The sequence below is a fragment of the Poecilia reticulata genome, chromosome 22 (genome assembly GCF_904066995.2).
Source record: "Poecilia reticulata chromosome 22, P_reticulata-male-v2, whole genome shotgun sequence".
Classification (NCBI taxonomy): domain Eukaryota; kingdom Metazoa; phylum Chordata; class Actinopteri; order Cyprinodontiformes; family Poeciliidae; genus Poecilia; species Poecilia reticulata.
In genome coordinates, this window is record NC_088851.1 from 19,570,470 (window position 1) to 19,590,226 (window position 19,757).

Genomic DNA, 19,757 nt, shown 5'->3' on the forward strand with positions numbered 1-19,757 from the left:
CCGGCTTCCCGTCCAATCACAATCGACGTAATTTACGTCTCCATAAAGTTACGTTTCGCTTCTGTCCACAGGCAGCGCTAATGCTGCCAAAACTCGCATTTGGCTCACTTCATAAGAGTGAGCCAAATGCTCACTGTGAGTCATGAATAAATACATTTATTTCATGACTCAACTGATATGCTTTACGGAAAGTTTAGAGTACGCTTCGAAAGAGGGAAACACTTCCTGAAAGTCATCTGTTTCCAGGTTAGTAGCTCATTGTTAGTTTGTAAATATAATCGACTCGTTTTGCTTATTAGCCGCTTATGAGCGTTAAAACATATATGAAAAAGTTTCCACACATGTATGCATAAATACAGAAAAACCCAGCTTCTCTGACCCGGATTTTTTTTATTTCGCTGAGAACGCCGATGTGTTGTTGCCATGGCAGCATACACAGAAATGGCGCCGTGCGCTGGACTTTTTCAGTGTCCTAAATACAGTAATATTTTATGTGTTGCCTACTTATCTTCTTGTTTTGCTAGTCACATGTCTCCAACGACGACACAACCAAGACTATTAAACAATTTCGAGCAATCAAACTGAGAAAAAAAATGACTTAGAGCATTGCAAACAAACTTAATCGACACAAGGTAGGACAGAATTTAGATTTTCCCACCGGTTGTGCACCGCAGTGAAGTTAGTTTCATAAATCGGATCAACCTTTAGCTAAACGCCGCTACTTACCGGAGCTCGAATATCGAATATCCAACTTGAAACTAACTTCACTGCGGTCTATTACGCTTATTTAAGCACCTTATTTTAATTTTTCAAAAACTTAAGAAAAGAGTATGCTCCCTATTTTGATTATTATTATTTGGATTAACCAGTGGTTTAAAAAATATTTCATTGGTTGTTTACTAATTTGAAAGGTGAATTAGACAGTAGTTGATTGTTTACTATTTTATTCCTCACAGGAAGGCAGTTGCAGGGACTTTAAGAGGGTAAATACAAATGATACTTAAAACTTAAGAGTGTTTTTATTCTTGAGCTGCACAGACATTACTACATTGATACAAATATTGGTTTGCAACTTCAAAGGCTTGACACATGCTAGCAGGAAGAGGCTGAAGTCAAACTCATAACTTTCTGACTGCAAGTCACCTACTCTTCCAACCCTTACTTATTTATATATGCACAGATACTTTATATTGTTGAACAACATTTATCTTTTCCTTCCCATTCACAACACTTAAAATCCCAGCAAAACGCATTGGGATTTGATTGTGACAAAATGTGTAAGATCGCAATGATTCTTTCTTCAACAATTTAGTACCAACAAAATGTGAAGATTGTCTTGAGTAACAGTTAGATCTGACTCTTAAAGCCATGGGTTAATTATTTCTGACCTTCTGTTTTTTTCAACCCTATTCATTTTGTCATTTCTATTTTTTCCCCAATAAAATGTGCATGTTGTCAATAATCCAACTAAACTTTTATTTTGGCTTTGTCTCACTATATTTTTTCTGTCTGTTTTTTGTTTTGTTTTGTTTTGTTTTTGTGCTTTAAAACAGAAAAATAAAAATGTCAGAATGTGACACTTTGCTTGTGGAAAGACTCCGATCAGAGCTGATGCTCAAGGCTCACCTCAAGGCTTTGAGAACGGCCCTTCAGCTGCAGCTGCAGGAAACAAAGAGCAGACAGACAGAAGAGCTCGATGAAAGGATTCATCAGAACACTCTCTTGTCATCAGACAAAAATCAGAAGTATGATGATGAAAGGTTAGAGCATGTGAAGCACACAATTGTCTATTTTGTTTTATTAAATAATAATCTATCTCATTAAAATGTGCTCACTGTTTTTCAGATTTGTAGAAAGGAGATCCACCCCTGCATCTGCTCTTAATTCAGACAAGAAGGCTTTCCAGTATCACAAACAAAAGCCTAATATGTTTTCTCTATCCATGGTACCTTCAACAAACTCAAAGCACTGTTCTGTCAGGGCACAGCAGTGTGAAAGGTGTCCTTCATCTAAAACAACAGTGCAGAAGAAAGAAGAGGAGGAAGAGGCTGAGTGCAAGAAGAAGTTTGGCGCTGTTCCTGTCCCGGGCCACGTTATTCAGCCCATCTACCAGGAGATGATGGAGCTTAGAGAGAAGGAGAGAAAACAGGGCCATGAGCAGAGAATGGAGTTCCTGCTCTCCATTCAGAAACCTTTCAGCTTTGAGGAAAGAGACAAAAACAAAAGAGAGAAGGTCACGGCAGTGGATCCAAAAAACAGTGTTTGTGTTCAGAAAACATTCCACATAAACATGAAGGGTACAAGACAGCAGAAAGGTGGGTGTTCTTTTTCACTGGGTTCTATTGTTGTAAGGTACATACTGATAACCAGTGGGAAGAAACAGTGCAAGTAGCTCATTTGGACCAAATGTTTTTTTGTTTACTTGTGCTTTGTTGCCTTCTAAACTCTAAGAGATTAATGATAATTTCCCCATTAGCAGACCTGGGTCGTTGACCTGTATCAACATATAGAATGGTTTTCAGTTCCTTTATTGTTATTCCTTTATTCCCCCCAGGGGGAAATTTGTTTTGCAGACATTTCAAACATACAAAACAACATAACTTACATAGACAGTGTTAAAAACAGGCAAATGATACAATCACCAACTCATAAATATATAAAACGGAATTGTAGCGCTCAAATTTAGGGACCTGATTGCTGTGGATACAATGGAGTTCTTCCACGTGTTGCTTATAGGAAGCCTGAACCTTTTGTCCAGTGGGAAGAAGCTGGAACTCCAAATCTAAAGGATTGTCTGGACAGTGTAGGATGAGCCTTGATTTATGAGCAGTATGACAAATAAAAATGTCGTTAAGGAGAGGTTGGGCTATCTCAATTATCTTGTTTGCCACAGTAACAATTTTGTTTAGACATTTTTTATTCTGGACATTTACGTTTCCAAAGACGGATTCAATAAAAGACTTATAAAAGAGGCTCATAATCCTAAAAATATTTAGCTTTCTTAAAAAATGCATTCTCTCCTGCCCCTTTTTATGGATTTGATCAGTGTTCATATTAAAGGCCCCAGGGAATGGGGGCTAAGGTGCTTTACGGAGGTCAATGTTCATATTTTTTGCTTTTGTAATGTTTAGTTTTAAATTAATTTAAATAGATTATTCTACAGCGTAGAGAACAAATAGGAGAAGGGACAAAACACACATTGAGTTAAGAGTTTATGTTGCAGAATTAAGAGTATTATTGTATTGAAAGCAGATGAGAAGTCCTTGAACAAAAGTCTTGCATGAGTCTTTGAGTCTTCCAGATGTTTATAGAGTAGATTCAGGAGAGTGACGGCACCATCCTCTATATGCAAACTCAAACTGCATCGGATCCAAGTGTTTCTTAGCTTGAAGCTGTAGTTCTTTTTTCTTTCCAATGCCTTCATTACTAACGATGTTAGGACTATGGGGCGAAAATTATTTAGCTCTTTAGGCGCTTTTACTTTTGGCAATGGGAATAATGATAGATCTTTTCCATATATAGGACATTTTTCCCAGTTCCAGAGACGGTTTAAAAACACGCCACTAAGTTGCTGTGTGAAAAGTCTCCCTGAAATAAAATCTGGGCCGGGACTTTTATTAGGTTTGCTTTTCATGAGAGAATTTTTTATATCAGCTGGATCAAAGAATACAGTGACAGTTGAAGGCACAGAGAGATAGTTCTGAACTAAAACTATCAAGCCTAATTGGACTTTCTAACCTTTATAACCTTGGCTTGTCAACTTTGCCCCTTAGTGACTGAATATTAAACAGAAGGAAGAGGGATGCTATTTAGGCCTCGTTTTTTAAGACGTATCATCACACTGATTAGCCTGATTTGTCCTATTTTCCGTCGCTTTTGCGTTTCGCATTTCGCATTTTTCCATGGATAGAAATTCCATGGAAACGAGGAAGCGTAGCTCTGGCCTGTTTAGTTTCAACATAAAATCCCGGGAGTAATAAGTCCGACAAGAGCCTTGGCATTCTGCCAATACCAAAGCAAGGTAAAGCATAATCCAGACCAGAACCACAGCAATGAGATGCATCGTGTTCTAGGTCAGTAAAAACCACATGATTTTTCCATCATACCGATCTTGCAGTAAAAGTTTCTTTTGATGAGAGACCAAAAATACCTGGAGTTATTCAAGGTTTTCCATGCTTTTTCAGTGTATATTGAGTCGACTGCATTTGTTGCAGTAAATCCACAATTTCTAACATAACATTAATAATAAACGTGGTGTATCATTTTAGTAACAATATAAATAGTAATTTGCTCCTAATAAAATCTATTATGTTTTACATTTTATTTTAAAAAATTCATAATCAAGAAGATACCTTGAAACAGGAAAGTTTTAACTGAAGATTATCATAACATAATGCCACTTCACTGGTAATAACAAGTTTGGTTTGAGATGAATTAAGGTTTTCCTTCTGGGAATCACTTAGTGGTTTTCCTGCCAAGATCCCTTTTTAAATTACAGAAAAATTAAATAATTTGTTCAGCACTTTTTAATTAACATTTGACAGAGACATGCAAGTGATGCGGCTCATATCTCTGCACAGATCAGCAGGAAGTTTGCAGAAACGTCCAGACACAAATAGCTTCGAAACAGCAGAATCCGGCTCAGGCTGGCTGCCCAAAAGTTCGCAGCGCCGATCATACCAGGAAAAAAAAGCTGGGTTTCTTGGATGAGGAGCCGAGCTTCAAGCCGAAAATCATACCCGAGGTCCCAGATTTTAAAAGTCTGCACAAGGCTTTGCAAAGGGAAGCACTGGAGACAAAGCAGAGTCAAGATGTGACAAGGTGTCAGCCCTTCTTCTTGAGGACATCTGCTCTTCCTGCAAGGAAATATAAAAACTCCCCAGAAACCTCACAGGTGAGCTTTTTTTTTAAGAAGATGAGACATTCTATGTTAATTCAAACAAATTTAATAAATCGGGAATGTTTATTTTATTTATTTTTCTTTTTTTTTTTTTTAGAGAAAACTATTTTATGTGGAGTGAATTATTTAAAAATATTTTTTTCAAATCTGATTACATAGGAATTATAGTGATTCATTTAATCCTTTAAAGTAACTGTAAATGATCAATTTCATCTTGTAGGTTTTATGTGTAAAAATAACTGGATTAGCAGAGGACTTTTAGACCTTCAGCACACCAGATGGTTTCATGTTATGGTTTTGCACCAATTTTTTTTTTTTTAAGTCTCTCACACCTTCTCTGCTTGATGGATAGTTTGAAACATATCCACCCACCATGTTATCAAGCCTGAACCATTTTTATTTTCAGTTAGTTTGGAGCTTCCTAGATGTAATGCTTCTGACCTCAGATTTCCTAATCTGTGGCTTCATTTATCCCCTTAAATTTAGCATTTTGTCTTTGTTATTATTTCTGGAAGCAAATCATTTCAGTTTTATTTTCCTTTGCCTTTCAATTTTATGTTACAAGAATCTCTCTTATGAATGTGACACTGTTATGCTCTAAATGAATTAAAAAACATTTTTGTGTTCACAGTACTCCAAAATAATGTGTAGTGAGGCTGAGATTAAGAATATGTCAAGACTTGGATATTACATTTTTACCGTACTTGACAAGAAATAGGGAAAATTGCACCAAGTGATAAAAATCTGCACAAAATATTTTTTCAACTAATTGGTATGGCGTGGAGAATATTTTTATATATTGCATCAGTGATTAAACTTTGTGATCACTGAACGTTTTCTGCCTATCTTCTTCTTGAGTTCGCTGAAATTGCAGTGAACTCAGAAAGTACAGGTAACTTACTAAACATTTCAGCAGGTCTAAAAAGATTGTCTGACATTACCTCAAAGTAATACAGTTTTTTCTTTACTTGGATAATGTTTCTGATTAGTGGAAAAAAGATTCTTGGAAACATCCGTTTAAATTTTGCGTCTTTGTCATGCACAGTGCTCTAAAAGTGATTAGTTGTTAATAATAACGAACATAAAAAACAAAAGCAAAAACAAGGCACTGGTTATATACCTTGTGTTTTCTGAAGCAATTAAATTTTTTAGTTTTAGTTTCCAGCCAGCTGATCACAGACCCTGTTGTTTCTGGTTCTTTACTTCTACAGGTTTCTAAAATGAATAATCTTGGTAGGAGCAAGTCACTTGGAGCCCTAACACTGATATCTACAGACACTCTTCCCATGTACATCACAGATGCCGTGAGGCAGCGCTGTGTCGCCATCAGGTGAGTTGCATTGCTAAGCAGTTAACTAAAGACAGCGCTCTTACACATTTCTAATATCATATTCGTCCAAGGGGCTGCACGGTGGCACAGTTGGTAGAGCTGTTGCCTTGCAGCAAGAAGGTTCCGGGTTCGATTCCCGGCCCCGGTCTTTCTGCATGGAGTTTGCATGTTCTCCCCGTGCATGCATGGGTCTTCTCTGGGTACTCCGGTTTCCTCCCACTGTCCAAAAGCATGACTATCAGGTTAATTGGCCTCTCCAAATTCTCCCTAGGTGTGAGTGAGTGTGTGTGTGTGTGTGTGTGTGTGTGTGTGTGTGTGTGTGTGCGTGCATGGTTGTTTGTTCTGTGTGTCTCTGTGTTGCCCCGTGACAGACTGGTGACCTGTCCAGGGTGACCCTGCCTCTCGCCCAGAACATTAGCTGGAGATAGGCACCAGCAACCCTCCCGACCTCACTAAGGGACAAGGGTGTAAAGAAAATGGATGGATGGATATTTGTCCGAACATTTTGGACATCTGAGTACAAAAATTAATCTTTCAAATACCACAAACCCCCCTCAAATTGTTCATAGTTACAAAAAATTGTTAATAAAAAAATATGTGAAATAACTCATCTTTTATTTTGGAAAGAATGTAACCTTAGTTTTTAAGTTAAACTGAAAATACTGGCACCGAAAATGTGTTATTTAGAAAATGGAATAAGGAGAGTACTAATAAAATCTGGGTCTTTTGTTTGGATAACTAAGCTATTTATTTAGGATAACTAAACAATGTTTTCATGTTAAATATTACTTATCCTGACCTAGAAATGATAAAAGCCAAATTTCAGACTTTTCCAGACTTTGTAAGAGATTTTGTCTCCACTTTAGATCTATAATCTGGTTGCTCAACACATAAAAAGATCTGAAATCACATCACTTTATTATTAACTATACAGAAAATCAATGGAAATCAGAGAAAGTAAAAACCAAGAGAGTGCAGAGTGGTTAAAAAGCTACCAGATGAGATCCCAAGCTATGAAGAAGACTGTAGTGCTTCATGCAAAGTTGCTGGATCCCCACAGCAGCCTGAAAGACGTGTGTAATGGAAATGTACAGCGCCATCGGTGAGTTTCACAACTTTCAACTTCTGAATGTTATTTTGCAACATCCACACATGATGGGAACAGTTGGTAAAACTAATCTTTTCTTACTTAAAGGGAAGCTGATCTGCAAAGAATGAAAGATTACATGAGAGAATTAAGAGACATGAAGGCCCGAGTTCATGAGAGGGCTTATTTGTTTGAACAGGTGAAACAGGTACGTTACTTAAAGCTAACACTTTATTACAAAATGCTCTCTAGTGTAACTTAGAGATTAACTTAGAGATTTTTTGACAGAATAATGCAAAGACCCGTGCAGAGCAGACATTCAGGAGAAAGCTGGAAAAAGCTGGGATTAAAGAGCAGTTTGTTGAAGAAACTGGTGAATCATTCAGATTTGATGATACTGATACGAGCTCTGAAAAGGAAATTCCGAGCAGGTAAAAGAGTTTTTTTACAAGCTTTGTTCCTCTACTGTGCAGTACAACTGTATCCAGTAAATATATGAATAGCACTACTGCCTGAGAGCCAAGGACTTCATGTGGTTTGGTTATATTACATTACATAATTTTCTGAGCTTTCCCTGCAGTCGCCAGAGAATAGAGAAAAAAAAACCCATCAGAGCCAAGTAAAAGTTCGACGTAATTATAATATAGGCATTTTCTAACCCAAAATATCTGATTTAGGGAGGAAAATGTAGAAGACGGGAAGAAAATTGAAGATGTGGAAGACAAGAGCGTGAAGTCCAAAGGGGAAGAAATGCCATGATCAAAAGGGTTCAGGAAGAGCTGAGTTTTTGTGGTCTCTCCACTAGAAAACAACACTGTTTTTAAAAAATGATTCATGTCACAGTGAACACCAAGGTCCTGATTGTTTAGGATGTACACCTATAAATTATGAAAATGCAAATCATGCAGACTTTACACTCTCAAAATCTTTAGAACTGAATGAAAATAACATGTTATACATTTGCATTTGTGCATGAGTAATACATGTTGCAAACTTGACTTTTGAAGATGTAAAAAAAAAATAATAAAATAAATAAATATATATAAATATAAATATATATATATATATATATATATATATATATATATATATATATATATATATATATATATATATATATATAGAGAGAGAGAGAGAGAGAGAGAGAGAGAGAGAGAGAGAGATGTATTGTTTTTTGGTTCTTTTTAGAGTTTTAGTTTGATAATTGAACCTAAATTAAACGATTGCGTTTTCACTAATCACCCTGCGATGTGCGTCTTAAAAGTTATTTTCATTCACACATCCTAAAAACTGAGATGAACTTCACAAAACACTTCTCTGGGAGAATTTTCAGAAAATAGATTTATTGGTGACACATCAGGCTGTCAGGATTGGGTAGAAAAAGAGCATCTTCCAAAGGCTCAGGGACAGATTTACTATCTAGGGTAATTTAGCATCTGGCTGCAAATCGTAAATAGTGCCTGTGGGAGAGTCTCTTCCAAAACTGAACTGCAAGCAAAAACATCTACAACCCAGTTCAGTACTGATCAAAGCCATCTACCAGCAGCAGTAAGAATTAGCACGAAACCACAGAAAAGCAGACCTATTTATAATCAAAAGCCACCAAATACACCAAAGTGAGTCCAATTTGGTTTGAAAATAACACTTAAAATGTAGTCATGTCACAATAAGGATGTACCTAACAGCATCCTGTCCAACCCAGGATGTCTGTAAACAGGGATGGAGCCAAAACCGCACCTTCAGAGAGCAAGAAGGTGCTTGACTTAGGCTAAGGCCGACTGGTTAACTTCAACAATTGGCTTTTGTTACATTATAAAATGCAAAGATTAATCGAAAAACAGTTAATTATTCAGCCAAAGCTACTCGTGGGTATTAAAGTAAAAATTGTCATACTATTTAAGTTATGAAATGCAGCTACACTTTGATGCACATTCTCTGAACTGAATAAATCAGCTTACATTGCACAATAGTTGTATAAGTAACAAAAAATACCTTTTATAGGAAATTAATAAATAATAAATAAAGATTTGTCATATTTGTCATATCTTATTTTTTTTATATTTTAGTTTGGGGTGAGATGGTTGAAACTTGGTTTGGTGTTCCACCAGGACAACCATAACAAAAATATACCTGTTGTGGACTGTGCCAATGGAAAGTGTGTTTTCTCCACAACTTGCATGCTTATATTTGAATCTATGTTTAGTTTTGATCCTGAGCTGAGTGTGCAACACATTTTGCTTTTAGCATTATCGTACACAGAGAAATGCACACCGCACGCTCCAAACATGTGGAACGTAAAAGGCTTTTGGCTTTGAGATGCTTTGTCAAAAAGTTTGAAGCCTTTAATTTAGAGGATGATTGAGATGATGTTACAAGAATAAATATTCACAACAAAGCGATAATTTAATTTGTTTAAAAAAAAATTAGCAGCCTTTCAAACACGGAATTTGAAAAAGAACTATACTGTGACACTTTGATTTAATTTGTTTTTTATTGTTTAAGTCCCATAAAAACAACAATCGCTTGAGATTGGCTTTTCTTCAATGGATGGTTTAAAGTTCTCGGTTATTTCGAGAGCCACACTGCCAGCTAAATAAACAGTCCTCTCAGTGCATGTGCCTTCTCAGAGACCAGTGCTGCTGTCTGCTCCAAGCCTACAAATCCACATCAAATGCTCTGGTGCCCTGGCCTCTGCTGTACTCTTGTGCTTTGACAGCTGGCTGCCAGGAATCTCAGAGATCATTTTTACTTACAAACCACACGGGGATGTCTGGATATGTTTGAAAGCGCAGTCAAAGGGTCGTCGGAGAGATCAGGACAAGCCATAATAGACACTTGTGGGCTGGTGTCCCGTGCATTTAAGATGTTCAGGCTCTATGATGATGTTGTATGAACATAGACATGGGTAAAGAATCTCTGTGAAAAAATGTACAAATGTGAATTTTAGGTCACATATCTGCAAAGTATTAAACATGTTTTGCTTATTTCTACATTTTTCATGCAGTACTCATGTTGCTGCATATCAAAATGTAAAACTGGGTTTAGCCTAATCTTAGCTCTGCTAAATGGTTTTTTATGAACAATTTACCAAGTAAACACCTTTATTCCTGTTATGTAATACTGATCATTGCACCCCTCGCAATATACAGATAAGGGTAAAATAAAGATGCAAAAAAAATTGTTATAACTTATTTTAAAAAGTGTGTCCCTCCCATTTTACAGCTGTAAACTCTAAATTTAAACTTTTTTAAATTTAGAAAAAAAGTTATAAAGCAAACACCAATTTTTGTTTGCTTTATAATATAAAATCACAACACACATACAGTTAAAGATCATATTCACACTGCATAAGAAGAAGTATTATTTTGCTTCTCAATGTCTGGGGCTAAGGTAGCTAGGATTTATTTCAAATTTTACAGAGCAGAATAATTTGTGTTACGTTTGTCAAAGTCATAAGTTTAAAACATTAAGATGACGTTAGACAAGTTTAGGAAAGCCCAGATGGTAATTTTATGTTTTTGTAAGCATTTAATAGAATAATTCACCATGTTGAAGTTTAACAAAAGCACATGTTTGGTTGTATTTTAAAGCAACATCTCAGATACATGAACAAAGATCTTAAGACATTTGGTATGAAGTTAAAGCTTGAGTCAAAATAAGTTACAGTGCCTGAAAGACAACAATTGTAATGCTTTTGAATAAACAATCGTAAAACCCCGATAAGAAAAATTGTGGGAAGATATGAAAAGACGCGGGTGAGTGAAAACAGCCTCCAAACCTGACTCTGTTACACCATCTTTGTCTGGAGAAATGGGCTAAACCTCCTGCAAACCATGGTGAGAAGGTTGAGGAAGGATATGCCCTATTCAAACCATTTACCGAAGCAATTCCAGCAAATACTAAGGAACTGGATGTAAACTTCTGAATTTGAACAAAGTGGCAAATATATCGCTCCCTTTCTCTGTCACATAATCACTTTTATGCTGACTAAAAATGTTTTACACAGACTTATCGAAAAACTCGGTTTAGTTAACTTAAATCCATCCTACGTTTTCTTTTGCTTTCATTGACGGCTGCATCAAGGTTAAATGATCCACAACACACAAATATAAAGCGATGTTAAATGATCACAGTGTCCCTTCTTTGAAATCCCAAGTATTACATGATGAAGCTTCAAGGGCTCCATCCTGTCAGGTTGTCATGGGAACCCCGCATCCTTCCTCACTCTCCCTTGTGGTCCCTCTGGGGAAAGCTGTGCACCTCCAATTCCCTGCTGCACAGCAAAAAAGAAAAAAGAAAAAGCCTCTCTCTCCCCAACCTGTTAGATAATACCTAGGAAGGGATCTGCATCAGTCAAAAGTGCTGGAGTAGAGGGAGGGACATTTATTTGAGCAAACTGCAGCCTTTAAACTTGTGTTTGGAGACTGCGAGAGGAAACAAACACATCTCATTTAGATTAATGAGAGACTGCACGCGTGGCCACAGAACGTTATGATCACGGCTGTTTGAGGAGTGGTTCTGTGTAGTAGATGAACAATATAATTTCACCAAGGTGGTGCGTTCAGGTCGTTTATTATTGTTGCCATTTAAATTCCCACACATTTCATTTTGTGAAAGCACGGGTGGCAAATGTAGGCAGCTGAGGATACATCTCAGAATAGACGACGAAGGCCTCAAATAGATTTTCCCCATCTATAAACCTGCAATTGTCAAGTTAAAAGAGGCTCACGCTGTGTTCTTCTGGTTATTTTGCTTTTCTGCATAATTTCTTGTTTAATGTATTCTCTTGATTATAATGTAAAAAAAATCCTGTGGGGCAGTTGTTGTGCATATAGGCTCTCTGTGTACTTTAGACCTCAGTTCACCTGCAGGAGGAGCTGTGGTTTGCTGCAGCCTCTCTGGAGCTGAAGAGAGCGATCCCTCTTTTTCTCCTTCAGTGGCATGAATAGCATCCCCAGTGCTGGAGAGAGAGCATATCAGGAGGCAAACGACGAGGGGAGAGAGATAGCAGGCGGTGTGACAGATAAGAGTGTGGCAGAACTTGCCTTCCTGACTGCACCGTGGGTCGGGGAAAGAGAGAACAAGTGGACTTGAGTGTCAGCCTGCAGCCTGCACCATAATCACTCACTCACAGTCACAGAAACAGTCATTCCCCAGAGCCCGGCAGCAGCAGAACTTCAGAGAGAGACGACTGACCTCAAAAAGGTACAGTATGGTCATTTCTCCTGCAGAGGTTTCCTTAAGTCCAACATGGTCAGCAGGTTGCTGCTCATGTTTCCAGGTGGGATAGCAGAAGTTTTGTTGTTGTTGATTCTCAAAATATTATGTTTTTTTGTTGTTTTTTTTAAATTTTTGGAACAGTTATATGTTCGCCCACCAGAAGAGAGTGTCTTGTGCTTGCAGGGATGATGGGAGAGCTGTCAGTGAAAGATAAGGAGCTGATACGAGGCAGCTGGGAGAGCCTGGGCAAGAACAAAGTTCCTCATGGTGTCATTATGTTCTCAAGGTAACGTTCTGCAAAATCAGCGTCTGAGCAGGTTGCAGCAATTACAGTCGGAGGAGAATAATCTGGTTGTTTTCTGAGGGATTCTTCTGTTGCGGTGATGCAGGTTAATCCTTTAAATGTTCGGTTTCTTAATAGAATATGTAATACAGGTATACAGAAAGAGTGAGAAAAGATTTGCCGCTCTCTTTCCCATGCAGACAGGGACCAGAGGCTTGACTTGTTGCTTGGCGACAGACTAATCCAGTTTAGACAGCTGCAGCTAAATCAGACGCTAACAGGGGGAACTGATTTTTTTTGTTTTTTGTTTTTGTGTCTGCATATGTTTCTGAATCAATGCCATGTGGGTGAGTGCACTTATAGAACTGTGTGGTATTTGTCTGTGGCAGATTGTTTGAGCTGGACCCTGCGCTGCTCAACCTTTTCCACTACAGCCCAAACTGTGATTCCAAACAAGACTGTCTCTCCAGCCCCGAGTTCCTGGACCATGTCACCAAGGTGAGCCCACTCCCACATAATCCAGAGACATTTCAAAGTGCAGTTTTAATTGCTGCCTTGCATGCTTCCCCCCCTTCGCTCCAGGTGATGCTGGTGATTGATGCAGCAGTGAGCCACCTGGATGATCTCCACTCTTTGGAGGACTTTCTGCTTAATCTTGGGAGGAAGCACCAGGCAGTGGGAGTCAGCACACAGTCATTTACTGTAAGATTAACACATACATGTGCAAATCAGAAAAAGCTGTACCCTGCTTCAATAAGATCCATGCATGATTTTGTAAGTGTGTTTTTTTCCATAGAAACTATGTTTGAAAAAAAATAAATAAATAAAAAATCCAAACTAGTAGTTTTAGATGTCTTGTTTTAAAATACAAATTATTAATGTGAAATGCAAATGCAAGCCCAGCTTTCTTTTTTTTTTTTTTTTAGATGAGAAGAAATTAAAATTTGGTTTCAGCTCTGACCTACTTCATGTCTCAACTGGCACAAGCATTGCAACATAACAACACATATATAGATACAAAGTGAGTTTGTTTCCACATCAAATTTACACAAAAAAGTTAACTTTTTTATCCTTGACCTTTTCCAAACTCACAAAAGTGGTTTATTTTGTGAGTTCATATAATTTGATATCTTGTGCTTCTATTCATTTTACAGTGAAACAAATATGTGGGACAACACCTTTGACTTTGAGTTGAACAAAAGAAGCAGCGCCTCCTACAATCACAAAATTGTGTGCCTAAGACAAATTTTAAAAACAGCTTTTCAATTCTCTCATATTTTTCCAAATATTTTCTTTTGAAAAGTAGACCAAATAAAATTTTGATTTCTTCTCACCTATTGATTTTTTATTTTCTGATACCCCAGGATAGACCCTGTATTTATCTTTTGGCCTGGAAGGGCCTCAGGTAGAGGGATGTCTGAATTTTCCTCCTTAAGATGTCAGATAAACATTAGTTTGGTTTTACTTATTGGTTTCTGATGAGTACATCAAATTACCAAATACATGTTTATCTATGTTTTCTTTTTTTATCCTGCCTTGATATTTCAGGCATACCGTATGGAGAAGCTGGTTGCCTGCATGTCCATATGCATACCTAAAATTATAATTGGTGTGGACTAGAATAAGTCTTAATTTTCATTTTCTAAGGTTGCCTAATGTTGCCTAATGAGCTCGATGTTAAAAACATTCACTCCTACCGTATTTCACAATCCAGTCCAATGTGAAAAATGAACTTCCCTCAACAGTTATAACTGCTTTGTCAGCAAGTTTTGTACATCACAGCGATTCATTCTTAAAAATGAATATGTCCAATATCAAACCACGGCATCTCAGTTAGATTTAATGCTGCATTTTGACTGTCACTTTAAAGCATGTTAATTTAGTTTTTTGTTTTTTTTGGAGTCATTCAGAGCCAGTCTTAAAAGTCTGCTTTGGATCTTTGTCCTGATTCTTAACCCTCATGATCTTGGGGTTAAGGTTACAAATTGAGGGTTGGATATTCTCCTTTAGGATTTCCCATTTGAAAGCAGAATGTATGATCCATCAATGACTCCTGTACGATGTTCTTTCTCTGAATTGCTACTAGTTTTCATGTTGTGATGGGATTTATTTTATTTCTGTTTAATCTTGTCGGTTCACAGAATATTTTATTGATAGGTTTGTTTTGGTGGGCCAATGTGAGAAGAACCTTTGCGTTGTTTGTGCTCAGCAGGGCTTTAAATATAGTTTTAAGTATCATTTGACCTCCTGGATGAGTCGATGGTATTCTTTTGGGAGTCATTTTGGTAGGCTGTCCACTCCTGGGAAGATTCACCACTGTTTTCCATTTGTCCATGAAGCTTCTCCGTAGCAGCGTTTCCATTAGAAATATGAACACAACTTTGTTGATATTCTGCTAATGTTGCAAAAACTACGGTGTTTCCACTAAATAACAAATGCAGCTAAAATCACACATTAATAACTTTGTTCATTCAATGTTATTAAAAAACATTGAATGAACAAATGAACGCCATCATCCTCCTCCTACCACTTCCTCTCATCTAATGGCAGCAGTAACATCTGGTTGTTGATCGCGTGACTCGTGATAAGAAACAATTGTTTCCATTGCAGTTTTGCAAAATACCGCTGAAATCCTAGCACAAAAACTTTGAAGTAACAATGTATTTTTTCAAAATTGGCGTGTTGCCATTAAGTTACATTTTTATATATTTCCAATTTTAATGTCAAACCAGCTTCAGTGGTTTGTCTGTCTGCCTTAGAAATGTCTCTGCAACTCTTTCTGAACTGGTTGATATTTAAAAACTGTTACTTTTGATTGTAGCAGGATGTATTGTCTTTTGAGAATTGTCAGTCCACTTCATGTTGTCAGACAGAGCCGATTTAAGGGATTTCATAGTTCTGCAAGGATAGCATTTATCAATCGTGGTTGTAGCTGGTAAAAAATGTATTCAAGAAGAGATGTGGGTAATTCATTAAGTAACATGGTTTCCCAAGATGATATAGTTAATTTTTCCCCTTAATATGCATAATCATCAACAACTGTGTTTTATATTTGCTAAAAGAGTAACATTTAAGTAGTTTCTCCTTACTTCTGCAGGAGGTGGGAGAGTCTCTTCTCTACATGCTGCAGTGCAGTCTTGGCCAGGCGTACACGGCGCCGCTGCGCCAAGCCTGGCTCAACATGTACAGCATCGTGGTAGCGGTAATGAGCCGAGGGTGGGCCAAGAACGGCGAGGACAAGGCCGACTGAGGCGCACAGCGGGAGCTGCTGAGCAGTTGCTGTCAAACCATCAACACGGTTGCCATGGAACAAGGTTGTGTAACTGTGCAGCATCGTGTCTTTGGCTGCTGTACATGTGCTCTGTGAGCTGGTTTGTATAACATGGCGAATGTATGGTGTAGTTACACTTTAAAATTAGACCCACCAATTGCAGAGTTTATTTTCTTTGCTGTGGATGTTTAGCTTCCAGTCGACGCTACTGTACAGCTGTGAGAGTCAGACGGCGTGGGTCCTCTAAGACTGGACCTGAAAGCTGAGAGCATTGAAGATTACTGTAAGTTTCTTTGTATATACTGGCTTTAATATATTTACTAAATAACAGTGACTATAGTGGTCTTTATGTTGTATCCTAAAAGGGTTGCACACTTGTGCAACTCTTCTAATAAATATATTATTATATCTAGACATCGCACACTATTCAAACTGTGACTGTTACTGTGGCCAGCGAAGGCAGCTCTGTATCCATCTGGAACACAGTGATACATAAAATGTGATTTTGCAGGAGAAAATCAGATCACTTTAGTCATAACTCTGTGTGTATGTGTGTCTCCTGGATTTTTTTTATTTTTTATTACACATGGCCATTTTTGTTATATGATGTTTTATCTGAGTTTATAGCAACTAAAGCGAATCAAGTTTACTAAATGTTTATCAGTGGCTACGGACAAGAACTGTTAACCTTACTCAAAGCTTTCTTCAGTGATCAATGACTGTTAGGGTGTCGGTTCACACCTTACTCAACGTAGTTTTTGATGCTCTCCTCAGATCGAGGTTTTGAGTGTTTCAGTAGGCGTCTGATGACTGTTAAACCAAACATTTTAGACTGTTATGTGACCTTTAGTGTTTAGTAAGAACATGTTGGAGCAATTTCAACATCTCTGTTTCTTTGCTGTTTTTACTAAGTGTAAAGGTGTTTATTGCAGTTGCTTTTCTTACTAGTGCTTATTAATTGCATTGTTGTCACACCAAATGAAGAATTATCATATTACTCCGATTTAACTTTTCTCTATGGAAGTGAGACTTAACTAGGCATGGGTTCGTATGAGATCTTTATACATTTATTAAAAGAGAACAACTCACAAAGATGTGTTACATGATCAAAATGGGACATATTTACAAATTTTTTGCTGATAAAATAGTCTAATATACTGATCATTAAAGCTAAGACATTACTTTATTGGTTTTTTGATCTCCATATATAGATTCAAGTAGAAATATAAAGTCAACATCTGCTAAACTCTTAAACATCATTACCTTTATAGGAGTGAGGGGTCGTGCCCTTTAGCTCCCAAAATTGGGTTTGAACCAATACAAAATTCTTATAGTTTGATAAAGTAGTAATAGCACAACTGCATCTTAAAATCCCAAAACTTTAAATAAAATCAGATAGCATGATCTCGTCAAATTTCAGATTTAGATGTAGTTTCTGATTGGAAAAGACAAGAGGCATTTTCAAGAAAAAGATAAGACAAAATAAAAAATATATTATTTTAGAAAAAAATGTTTTTATTTACATTTTAATAAAGAAAATAGCTAGGCTAACTCATAGTCTTCAATCTTTCTTGAATTTTTAATTCCTTCACAGATTTTCTAGCCGATACACATCGAGGCTCCATGTAAAAGAAACTTTTTCAAAGTTTAAATCTGCCAGTGGTTTGAATAATACTGTGTGCTTACTGTTCTTTGTAGAATAAGACATGTATAACCAGATGATAATATCTGGGTCAGCCATCTGTTTAACACAACTCCCTTAAATAACAGTGTTACAACAATAATGACACAACCTAACTTTTTCCAGTTTAGGGATTTTTGTAAGCCGAGGAAAGAAAGTTGCAGTCACCACATTTCAGCCAACGGTGAACAAGAAATGGGAGAGGGATAACACCACATCATTCAATACTCAAAGTATTTTAAACCTAAAGAACAACACAACAGCAAAGTTTAGTGTTTTAGAGCCTTAATGTTCTCAAACTTTGATACCAGTAACTAGAAAGAGTTGGAAACATTCAAATTAGTCTGCGTCCTGAGCAACAGAAGCCCTCTATCAGCCTGCTGACCAGCAGTGGACAGCAACAGGTTGTGGCATTCAATTCTCCATACAACCAGAAAAAACTCTGGTCACTCTAGAACTAATTAAAGAAACAGCATGACGGAATATTTTTAAACTTTAACTTTTTAAAACCTTGAAACTGATAGCCAGCCCATTCCTAATCCTAACTGATGAGGATTTTCATGTTTATGGTATTATCACAGACCACAGTAATGCAGATAAACTGTCTGCTCTCAGTTATCCAATATGTGTATATCACTTTATTATCAGCTCTAACACTGCATGCATCACCCACAGCTGTTATTTACCGTTATGATAAGAATGCCAAGCATCCTAACAAATGGGCCAAGTATGAAAAATGCCACCATTAAACTGTAAATCCAAGCTGCTGACATGTGGTTATTATTGCTTTATATTTATAAAGTTTATTTTTATATAATCTGAATTATTATGGTTTTGAAAGAGCATTATTTTTATTCCCCCAGAATGTCGTGCGCTGCTCATTCTTTTGATATTTTATCTTTCGGTTTGTAGTTAATGATCCCTACACCAATTGGTGGCAAGTTTACAACTTTTAATGTGGTTTCTCTAACTCAAAGTAACAAAAACAAAACAAAAATGTGCAATTATTATCGCAAACGGAGGGTTTCCAGTTGAACAGTCTAAACCATACATAGTCTGTTCACAGCCCACAGTTGTAATGTGTATAAGCTGGCTCTGAAGGTGTTGCATTTATAGTAAGTCTTTTCTTAGTAGGCCGTCTTTTTTTTCTTACCTTAAGCATTTTTAGCCAACCTCACAGACATGTTAACTGTTTTATTAAGTTTAGCTATGTGTATATATTGGGTGTGTCACTGTCTACCTCATCATAATCAGCTGCTATTGAACTGTGATGACTTCACCTAGTTATCTTTTGACCAAAAACACACATTGTTACTATTATCAGAGTTAATAAAGGTACACACTCTTTGTAAAGTAGATTCTGTCCTGAACTTTTCAGGAGGACATGTTATGTGTTTACGTTCAACTAAATAAAGTGATCTGTGGGTATTTCACAGCTTAACGATGTCTTTTCTTTTTGATCTAAACCTGAATCAATCGCACAATGCTTTATTCTCTTCCCACCGACAGCCCATCAGAGAGTTACATAAGATCCGAGTGCCAATTAGTTCTTTACCCTTGCTTGCAGAGATTAGAGCGACTTCAGGCATGTCAGCCCACTTATTCATGCAGCTGCACAATGTCACATCGAGAACATTTTCAGAATGTCAGAACATCAGTCTCTCTGTAAATAAGTCATGCAATAGTAAAGCAGAGACGGGACAGCAAGTTGTCTTAATACACACGGATCATTTCTGTCATGCACAGTTTGGTTGGATCTCTGTAAAAGTCACATCCATGACTTGGCTGTCTGTTCTGCGGTCGAAGGGGCATTTGACATGGCCTTAATCTGTCTCCCTGCAGTGAACACAGGATCCCTCTGTCTCAATGAGCGTCTTCTCGATGCCAGTTGCCTCAGTTCAAAGCACATAAAAAGAAAAACCTCAAAGGTTGACTGTGTTTTGGGCTTTACACATACTTGATCCTTAGATTTGCTAATTAAGTAA

General features: G+C 37.2%; 2 protein-coding genes across 8 annotated transcripts; both read left to right on the plus strand.

Moving 5' to 3' along the window:
• Positions 1–62: 62 nt before the first annotated feature.
• fam161b (FAM161 centrosomal protein B) lies at positions 63–12,411 on the plus strand. Of its 6 annotated transcripts, XM_081603083.1 has the most exons (11): positions 64–246; positions 525–632; positions 957–983; positions 1,554–1,760; positions 1,846–2,315; positions 4,581–4,894; positions 6,112–6,230; positions 7,165–7,332; positions 7,426–7,525; positions 7,606–7,748; positions 12,255–12,411. In XM_081603083.1, the coding sequence occupies exons 4-11, from the start codon at positions 1,564–1,566 to the stop codon at positions 12,409–12,411; spliced, it is 1,668 nt and encodes a 555-aa protein (XP_081459209.1). In that variant the 5' UTR covers positions 64–246; positions 525–632; positions 957–983; positions 1,554–1,563. The 6 variants fall into 6 exon arrangements, with proteins under 6 accessions (XP_081459212.1, XP_017158061.1, XP_081459209.1 ...); XM_081603086.1 differs by lacking the exon at positions 525–632 and having other exon boundaries at positions 63–246; positions 1,554–1,745; XM_017302572.2 differs by lacking the exons at positions 525–632; positions 12,255–12,411 and adding an exon at positions 7,995–8,224 and having other exon boundaries at positions 63–246.
• ngb (neuroglobin) lies at positions 12,412–19,200 on the plus strand. Of its 2 annotated transcripts, none has more exons than XM_008400211.3 (5): positions 12,412–12,522; positions 12,721–12,823; positions 13,210–13,318; positions 13,403–13,522; positions 15,918–19,200. In XM_008400211.3, the coding sequence occupies exons 2-5, from the start codon at positions 12,723–12,725 to the stop codon at positions 16,068–16,070; spliced, it is 483 nt and encodes a 160-aa protein (XP_008398433.1). In that variant the 5' UTR covers positions 12,412–12,522; positions 12,721–12,722; the 3' UTR covers positions 16,071–19,200. The 2 variants fall into 2 exon arrangements, with proteins under 2 accessions (XP_008398433.1, XP_081459217.1); XM_081603091.1 differs by having other exon boundaries at positions 12,427–12,522; positions 12,679–12,823.
• Positions 19,201–19,757: the final 557 nt, after the last annotated feature.

What these genes read in the sequence shown, in the direction of transcription:
- ngb (XM_008400211.3), top strand. Translation starts at nt 12,723, where the DNA reads ATGATGGGAGAGCTGTCAGTGAAAGATAAGGAGCTGATACGAGGCAGC. An exon ending in TCCTGGACCATGTCACCAAG is followed by an intron (nt 13,319 to 13,402) that starts GTGAGCCCACTC and finishes CCTTCGCTCCAG; the next exon opens with GTGATGCTGGTGATTGATGC. An exon ending in TCAGCACACAGTCATTTACT is followed by an intron (nt 13,523 to 15,917) that starts GTAAGATTAACA and finishes TTACTTCTGCAG; the next exon opens with GAGGTGGGAGAGTCTCTTCT.
- fam161b (XM_081603083.1), top strand. Translation starts at nt 1,564, where the DNA reads ATGTCAGAATGTGACACTTTGCTTGTGGAAAGACTCCGATCAGAGCTG. An exon ending in CAGAAGTATGATGATGAAAG is followed by an intron (nt 1,761 to 1,845) that starts GTTAGAGCATGT and finishes ACTGTTTTTCAG; the next exon opens with ATTTGTAGAAAGGAGATCCA. An exon ending in ACTCCCCAGAAACCTCACAG is followed by an intron (nt 4,895 to 6,111) that starts GTGAGCTTTTTT and finishes TTACTTCTACAG; the next exon opens with GTTTCTAAAATGAATAATCT.